Source organism: Bos indicus x Bos taurus, chromosome 19, assembly GCF_003369695.1.
Source record: "Bos indicus x Bos taurus breed Angus x Brahman F1 hybrid chromosome 19, Bos_hybrid_MaternalHap_v2.0, whole genome shotgun sequence".
NCBI lineage: Eukaryota > Metazoa > Chordata > Mammalia > Artiodactyla > Bovidae > Bos > Bos indicus x Bos taurus.
In genome coordinates, this window is record NC_040094.1 from 52,297,578 (window position 1) to 52,306,635 (window position 9,058).

At 52.5% G+C, this 9,058-nt stretch overlaps 1 protein-coding gene across 1 annotated transcript in view; it reads left to right on the forward strand.

The window, feature by feature from the left end:
- The window catches only part of NPLOC4 (NPL4 homolog, ubiquitin recognition factor), a 50,040-nt gene extending 42,299 nt beyond the window's left edge, over positions 1–7,741 (forward strand). Inside the window, exons 15-17 of the mRNA XM_027517970.1 lie at positions 229–345; positions 1,734–1,836; positions 5,434–7,741. Coding sequence (XP_027373771.1) covers positions 229–345; positions 1,734–1,836; positions 5,434–5,591 — 378 coding nt within the window. The 3' untranslated portion in view covers positions 5,592–7,741. The remainder of the gene's footprint in view (positions 1–228; positions 346–1,733; positions 1,837–5,433) is intronic.
- The last annotated feature ends 1,317 nt before the right edge of the window (positions 7,742–9,058 follow it).

The window sequence follows — 9,058 nt, forward strand, 5'->3', positions numbered from 1 at the left end:
AAGTCAGATGTACTGAGTGTTTTCCTGGAAGTTTTCCTCTGCAGCTGTGTTTCTCAATCCCTGGCTCCCAGTAAATGGTTCTAGAAGGAGAGGGGGTGGGCCATCCCTCAGCGCTAAATGTGGTCAGTCTCGTTTTTGTAGGACAGTGGCTGTCCTCTGACTCTGACCTGGGACCAACGGGTGCTTGTGTCTGTCTCCCCCTCCTCCCCCCCTTACCTGGACCTCTAGGATTTCCACAGCCTGGCCACCTACCTGTCCCACAACACCTCATCTGTGTTCCTGGACACTATCTCGGATTTCCACCTCCTGCTGTTCCTGGTCACCAATGACGTCATGCCTCTGCAGGTACGAACCAGGTGGGCTTTCTGTCCTCAGACTGGAGCACTCTGGGCAGCACCGGAGCAGCTAAGGCCCCCTTAACCTGTCCTGTGGGCAGCAGCTTTGCACAAGGACCTTGACAGGTGACTTTCTCAGTTTTAGAGTTTGCACTAGAACAGCTTGTTCAAAAGTGTCTGCCCTCCATGACGGAGGACAAATCATACGGGACACAGAGGCCGCTTAGCTGTGTCCTTCTAAGGGAAGCATTAGAAATCAGCAATTAAAAAATTCCTGTTGGAACAGTTTGAGAATCCCAGCCTCTGCTTCTTCCTGATCTCCCCTTCTCCCGAATCAGCTCTGGTTTATCACCTTGGCCCAGAAGGTTGGCCAACATCCAGGCCCTGGGCGCACAGCTGCACAGTTGGCATTTTTAGGACATGCTTTGTGGGGAGATGATGGTGAAGTGTTACAGATGGCAGCTGCTTTCTGAGCAGCACAGGAGTAGCGGGTCCAATCAGGAAGCCTCTTGCATGGGTTGTGTTGTGGCTGTCCTTTTACTTTGGCCCCTTTTCTGCCTGAGACCCAAGGAAACGCATTTCTACAAGGAGACAGAGTAGAAGGGCGAGGCCCCTTCCTCCCACTGCTTTTCTGTAGCTGTTCTTGTGTCCTGCTGGGTTGATCTTGTGTTTGTTTTTGTCCAAACTGCTCACTTGTGATACTTGACGTTGGGCATCCTGAGGCTTCACACTAGCTTTGCCTTCCCTGCTTAGCCCAGAGAGTTGCAGCTCCAGTCCCAGGCTCAGCTGCTGCCTGTCTGGTTGGCAAGGTGGTGAAAGCTTAGGGCCTTCTCACTGGAAACTGTGTGCTGTTGTTGTAGTCATCTGTTAGGAAACATTTTCTGAAGGTACTGCCTGAGAGCCCCTGGAAGGCTTTGTAAGTTTCTAATTATAAAAGCTATTAAAAAAAAAAAAAAAAGCTATTTAGTTCCCTGCACTTTAACCCTGGGGTTCTAGGTTGCAAAGCGCACTGAGATATAGACGTGATGAAGACAGAGGACTGAGGGAGGCGAGAGGGACGAGGGTGGGCCTCATGGCCATGGGGCTCCTGCCCGTCTGCCCAGGCCCTCAGGAGAAGGCCTGTGAGCTGTGACTACCTAGGGGTGGAGCAGTCAGCCCAGGAGAGAGAGCAGCACAGTGGTCACCTTGGGGCTCTCTGGGAAGAATTTATATTTTACCTCAATTTAGCATTTGTCTTTATAGACTAAGTGTGTGTTGTTTTGCGTTTCATGTGACGGCCTGGGAGATATTCGCAATTCTCCCTTAAGTGTGTCTTGATATTGGGGAGGAAAAACTTGTGAGCAAGTCTGTCTACTGTCACTGAAGCGAGTTGGACTCTTCCATTCTGGTTTCTTGCAGGACAGCATCAGCTTGTTGCTGGAGGCCGTGAGGACCAGAAATGAGGAGCTTGCCCAGACCTGGAAGAAGTCTGAGCAATGGGCCACCATCGAGCAGCTCTGCAGTAAGTGTCCTCCCCTCCAGCAACCCCCATGACCAGGGCTCAGACTCCTGCCCTTCAGGCCCCAGTACTTCTTCCTGGGCCCTGGAAACCTGAGCCCAGATGTATCCTGATGGCATCATGGGCAGTGGAACAAGCACAGACAGACCTTTGCTGGGGCCCACAGATGTTTTTGATCACTGTAGCATATGTGTAAAGGCCACACATCTTGGATACACAGTTCTATGGATTTTTGTACATGATTCTAGGAGTAGTTTGAAAGTCATTGTTTTAGGTGAACAGGAATTTCACACTCACCTAAGTGCTGAGTGCAGACAGCTTTTGGGCTCCTCAGGCTTTTGTTTTCCCCTTTCCCCGTCAATCATCAGAGTATTCTTGGTGGAAAAAGAGGAAAAGAGAATAGAACTAGGGGATCTTGTGTCTTCAGAGTGAGAGCCTCCAACCATCAGCCTCCATCCAGCTGCCCCCATACTCCCAGCGCCCTCGCCAAGAGCTCGAGAGGATGGTGACCCTGGTGGCCCTTTGCCCTGTGGCTTTGAGAAGAACTGCAGTGCCCCCTGAAAACACACCTGAAAGTACATATGAAAAAGTGTTTAAACATTTTCTCAGTCTGGAGGGCAGCTACTCGAGCCAGAGTTAGTCAGGAAACCCTCAGTGGAGCCCAGGCCACAGGGAGCCCCGTGGGGTTCTTACTTTCTGTACACTGAGTACCTGGAAGTTCAGGGCTTGAGGAGCCTTGGTATTCATTGTGTTGCTCTTCTGTTTAAATTTTCTTTTTATATGATTCTGACAGCCAAACGGTAAAAGAGCTGGACATGCCATCTACTTCTTGTCCTCACGTTCTGAAACAGAGGACCCAATGTTGTCACCAAATTCCTACAGCCAAGCCCATGGCCTCATGTCCTTGGGTGGACAGTGTGAGGTGCTGGCCAGGGTCTCAGCTCCTGGTCCAGCTCTCCCACGTACTGGGCTCTCCCAGCTTCTGGTGTTATTCTTCAGATGCCTCACACAGAAACATTGACTGCAGCAGCTTTAGTGGTTTGGAGCCCTCTCTCTAAAAAGAGAGCTCCAGAAAGAGCACATGGGGAAGCTGGGAAAGGAGGGTGGCTTGACCAAGAGGTTTTCCTAGATAAGCACTGGCCCAGTTGGGAGAAAAGAAAACCAGATCAGGAAAGGATTTCGTCTGAGCATGTGGTATGCCTTGCCATCCTCACTAGAAACTAATGAAAAGCTAGTGACCCCATAGGAGCTGGGTCCCATTGGCTCCACGCCTCATACTTCTGTTGGGAAGAAACCCAAACCTATGTCAAGCATCAGTCTCACAGCAGCAGGATGGTATGGTCTGGACCCACTGCCTGGAGCCTCTATTGGGAAAGCGCCTGTCACTTTGCTAAAACATGCTGTGTGGTTGTCAAATGCTTTCAACAGATACACTACTCACAGAACTCTGCTCACTACACAGGGGTTGGTAACGTAAATTAGCAGTGGAGTACCTTTTGCAGATGCAGAGTCACAGAACGTGAGTGATCTCGTGACACAGTCTACTGATGCCATGTAAGAGCTCTCTGCTGAAAGCTAACACTTTGCCAGAAGAGCTAAATAGATAGTAAAGAAATACCATTGTTCTGGACTGGAAGGCAAGATATTTCTAAGATGTCAGTTTTCCCAAAATTAATTGGTACAGTCTGAATCATCATTCCCCTTAGACATATTTATTTTGCAAGGGAAGGGAGGGGAAAAAGTTTTAAAATTTATCTGGGGGTGTAGAGGGGCTAGAAAACAATCATGAAAAAAGAAGAATGGAGACTTCTAGGTGGTCCAGTGGCTACTGCTGCTGCTAAGTCGCTTCAGTGTGTCCGACTCTGTGCAACCCCATGGATGGGAGCCCACCAGGCTCCCCCGTCCCTGGATGCTCCAGGCAAGAACACTGGAGTGGGTTGCCATTTCCTTCTCCAATACATGAAAGAGAAAAGTGAAAGTGAAGTTGCTCAGTCATGTCCAACTCTTAGCGACCCCATGGTCTACAGCCCACCAGGCTCCTCCATCCATGGGATTTCCAGGCAAGAGTACTGGAGTGGGGTGCCATTGGGCTCTGCATTCCCAGCGCAGAGGGTCCAAGTTCGATCCCTGGTCAGAGAACTAGAACCCACACGCTGCAGCTAAGAGTTAGCATGCCACGACTAAAGATCTTGTATGCTGCAGTGAAAATCGAAGGTCCCGCGTGCCACAGCTAAGACCTGGTGCAGCCAAAGAAATAAAATATTAAAAAGAAGCTGGAGGATGTGAACTGTCTGTTTTCAATAGTAAGGCTGCCATGGTTAAAACGGGGTGCTGTTGGCATGAGAATAAATAGGCTGATGGGCCAGATGGAGAGTTGAGAATTGGGTGATAACAAGGCACCTGATTGAGATATACCCTTTTTAGGAAAACACATTGAAGCAAATGGGTATCTGTGTGGGTAAAATGAACTTGGACTTCTGCAGTACACCCCATATATAAAAATCAACACAGGACTTCCCTGGTGGTACAGTGGCTAAGAATCTGCCTGCCAGTGCAGGGGACACAGGAAGATTCTACATGCTGTGGAGCAACAGCCTGTGTGCCACAAATATTGAAGCCCATGAGCTCTAGATCCGGCGAGCTGCAGCTACTGAGCCTGTGTGCTGCAACAGGAGAAGCTAAAAGATTTTTTTTTTTTAATCAAAGAAACAAAAAATCAATACAGGCTGGGACATTAGGTCTATCACAGGCTGATAGACCTAGTGGTAAGATCTACAACTGTAAAGATATATGTTAAAAAAAGAGTTGAATATGTTCAGGACCTTGAAGGTAGGACAGAGAAAAACACTGACTAAAAGATTGGTCAGGTGGACTTTATCAGAATGAAACACTTGGGCTCATGAAGAAATGTTGTCTAAAACTTGAAAAGGCAAGGCACAGACTAGGAGAAGATACGCCATAGAAGATGTCCCACAAAAAGCTCCAGTAAGGTCACCATCAGTCATCAGAAAAGTGGAAATTGAATAAGCTACCATTACATGCTGTGAGATGAGATGCAGACTCTGGCTGCATTGCGTGCTCACACACTCCCAGAGCAGCTGGAGCTCTCCCACGCCCTGGTAAGGATGACCCAGCCAGCCCACTGCTACTCAAGAGACAGGCAAACACAAATCCGCACTAAGATTTGTGTTAAGGATATTCGTGGCAGCTTTGTTCACAATAGCTTAAAACTGGCAGTGACCCAAGTGTGCATCAGGAGGGAGACAGATAACCAGAGATGCTCTTCATACCACATACTGCTGCTAAGCAGTGAAAAGGAAGGAGCCACTGACACAGCAGCTGGGCAGGGGCAGTGGGCAGGTGCATGAGTGGCCACAGCTGGCAGCCTTCTGCTCAGCAGACAGCAGCTTTCCTTAGCAGGGCTTTGTGTGTGAGAGAGAGCAGAGGACCCAAGGTGGGGCTCTCAAGCCACGTTTGTCCACGCCCATGGCAGTTGCTTTTTGAGTCCCCTCCTGTCCTGATAAGCAGCAACTCTCAGAGTGGGGTGGGACAGCTTCCTGTGCAGAATGGATGAATACTGCTTCTCTTCCTACCCCACAGGCACAGTTGGTGTGCAGCTTCCAGGCCTCCAAGAGTACGGAGCCGTCGGTGGCTCCACACATGCCGCCTCGTCCGCCATGTGGGCCTGTCAGCACTGCACCTTCATGAACCAGCCGGGCACCGGCCACTGCGAGATGTGCAGCCTCCCCAGGACCTAGGGCTCCCAGGCCCTGCTGGCGGGACTGGGCCTACCCCAGCCCTCTCGGAAGCCGAGATTGTTGTGACCGTGCCCCACCTCAGCAGCCCTGAAGGCAAGGTGGGGGCGGCTGCCCTGGGGTCCCTGACCCAGGAAGCTTCTCAGCACCAGGCTTCCCTGGAGAGAGGGAGTCAGGCTGGTGCTCTGCGGGCTAAAACCAGTATCCTGGTGGAGGCACGGTGTGGCCTCAACTGGCCGCCCACAGCAGCCCCCACTGTGGTAGAAGGACTAGGTGCCTCTGAATCATCACCTGGAATCGGGGTGGGAGGGCTCGCTGCCACCATCCAGCTTTCTTTTTTCCTTCCTTGGATGCTTTTTGTTCCTGCTCCTGTTCCTGTTTTTGGTTGGGAGCTCTTGGTGACCTCTGTACCCTGTTGCTCTGGGGCAGACCCTGCCTGTGAGGGCCACCACTTCCCCTTCTGGTAGCCATCATGCAGTGGAAATGTGTGGCCAGAGGCTCATGGCCTCCTGTCCGCCTGGTCTGCAGGTGAATCTGCTGCTCGCCCTTTCCTGCTCCCACCCAGCTTCCATGGGGGGGTTTTAAAGTCTGCTTTGGTTGTAATAACAGTTAATCAGTAATTCCTGCCCAGAAGACTTTTATTTATTTTTTTTAAGATAAAAACTGCATAAAAGGGGAGTGAGAGAGACTAGTTTCCACCTTCGTCCCTCCTTTAATGAGTCCCTGGAGGTGTGTGCAGCCTGGGTGAGTGGACGGGGGACCCACAGTCAGGTCTCCTCACAAGTGAACCTCAGTGCCTGAGACTTTCCTGCCAGGCCACATGGCTGGCACAGCTGCAGACCCAGGACCAAGCAGGAGCATGGCAGTGTCCCCCACTGAGCAGGCAGCCCCTCGGGCAGCCAACACTTGACCAGGCCTGCATTGGGTGAGCTGGGTGGCCCCAGGCAGGGCTGGAAGCTCTGGTCCCTTTTGTCCCCACCATTCCTTCTTCTTGTCCTGCCTAGACCCTGGCCTCTGACAAGGCCACGTTACAAGCCAGGTCAGGGAGTAGGAACCTGGTTGTAGAGGGCTGTGGAGCTGCTGCTGGGTCATCAGAAAGTGGGTACTGTGCTGAGGTGTGGGTCCAGACCATCCCAGGACAAAGGTTGTGGTCAGACCTTGCACGTGCTCTAGGGTCCTGCATTTCTTCTACAGCTGGGTTCCAGTCTGGCCCTTCCCCAGGAGCTGTGGACATCCTGATGCCTCTTTGCCTTAAAAAAAACCTGTATCTCTGAGCTGCACTGCACTCATCCCCGGGAGAGGTGGACCCAGACAGGCTGCTTGAGGACTTCGTGTCTCTGTCCTAGGGCAGGACGCAAATCTATGTGACCCTCCCTCGCCCTTGGCCTGTGAACAGAGCACACCTGGGTGTTGTGTTTACTTGTGGCAGGGGTGTGCCTGGCACCTCCGGGTTGACCTGGCATAGGACACTCAAGTGGCCAGTGGGTTGGGCCTGTTCTAGGGGCACGAGGCACAGAGCCCCGTTTCCCCAGCTCATCTGTGGCTGCCTGCCAGAAAGCTGGGCGTGTGTTCTGGCCCAGGTCGCCTGCTCCTTTGATCAGACGTGAGTCTGCAGGGGGAGCAGGAGTGCGCTAACCTCAGACCTCACGGCTCCCACCGTTCCTCCTCCTCTTGTTCTGGTCTTTACCTTCTCTTCGACCAATATCCTGCTCACCCTGAAGTTCTGGCATCTGCATAGTTCATTTCCGTCTGTCTTTTAGCTAAAGAAAAAGTGTTGTGATTTCTCTGCTTCTGGTTTTGAGTCACTCTTTGTTCAGTAATGCACTTTATTGTCCAAAGACAGTCAGGGGTCAGCATAAGGAGCGGGGGCACCCTGCCAGCAGACTCAGGCCCAGGCAGCTTAGCCATCTCCTTTTACACAAGGGAGGGGGCCCCCAGCCCCACCTTCATCCTACCTGCCCTCATGTGGACACACCCTCTCATGCCACCAGGCACCATAACTCAGCGAAGGGTGACTAGGTGCCCAGCCTCCACTGACCAGTCTGCTCCCCGTGCTCCCACTTGGGTCTTGCAGGTGTGTGTCGGTTGGGTTTGCAGTAGTGTTGCCTGGACTCCAGCCCTGCAAGTGAACCAATAAAAGCACCTGAAGCGACTGTCAGCGCCCCGTTTGTCCTTCCTGGGCCCTGAAGCCTCTCCCTGCCCTGATCCTTGACCTGCCTACCTTGTCGGGTGACTTGATGACTTCCTCTCCACATGTCACTGTCCTCTGCTGATGTGTTTAGAGTATGAAGGATAGAGACCCCCTCCTGCCCAGGCTCATCGGCCTGTGGTCCCAGCATGATGTCCCTGGGAGGAGCAGAGCCTGGCCTCCTCTGTGCCTTTCCTGTACCCTTCCCACCGTCAGCCATGTGGCTGCTCCTGGCCTTTGGTGGGTCAGGTGCAGGCAGCCAGGCAGCAGGTGAAGGACAAAGCCCAGAAGCCCGTGAACTTACACAGGTGCGAGGGGAGCAAGGCCTGGAGGGGACATGCTGCCTGGCCTGAATTACTTGTCGAGTGACAGCCTTCACACATACCTAACAGCCGACTGTCCTTTGGCCACTGACCCACTGCTCCTTGAACACATATATAAGAAACGCCACCACTGATGTCCAAGGGGCCCTAGGGTGAGGCAGGCCCAGCTTAGCTTCTCGACTGGGGTGAGTGGCCTCAGCTCCCAGCTCCAGTCCTGTCCCTGAGTTTGCGTGCTTTTACTAGCAGTGTTCTGCCCTCTGCATGGCTCAGGCTGCTGACCTTGTTGGTTCTATGAAGTAATGAGGTTCTGGAATATCCCCCCTCCCCTCGAAATCAAGCAAATGGAAGGTACTGCTTGGAAGTAGAGCTCAGGGTCCTGCCACCCCCTTTCTTGGCACGTTCAACATGTTGGCATTCCATGTTGCTATGAGAAGTGATTGGCACTACCTGTGCATGCTGTGTCCTGTCCCCTCACCACACCCAGTGCTGTCAGTAGTTTGTCCTTGGAAGACGATACAGCTTCCATGTGGCACAGAGACCAACTGACTGTCCACAGCACGCTCTACTGTCTCACTTCCTGCCACAGGCCTTCCGGGGACACCCACATGAGGGGCTCGGCCTCTGCATCACCCCTGAGCTGGCTAAGCCCCTTGCTCATGTCTGTACTCTCCAGGGCGATCAGCATTCAGGGACCCCTCGCTGTTCAGGATAGACTGTTGATGGTCATAAATCCTTGTAGAGTGTCAGGTTTGCCTGGCTTTGGGGCCAGGAGCCTGCTAGCCCTCCAGAGCCGAAGGGAGTGGGGCAGAGCAGTGATCAACTTCACAGTGCCTTGCCAGTCGGGGCTGAAGCAGAGTGGTGAGGCCTGACTGGCTTAGCCCATCTCCTCGAAGTCCACTTGCCCATATGGTCATTTTCTCTGGGACAATCTCAGTGTAGTTCCCTTGGAGTTGGAAGTC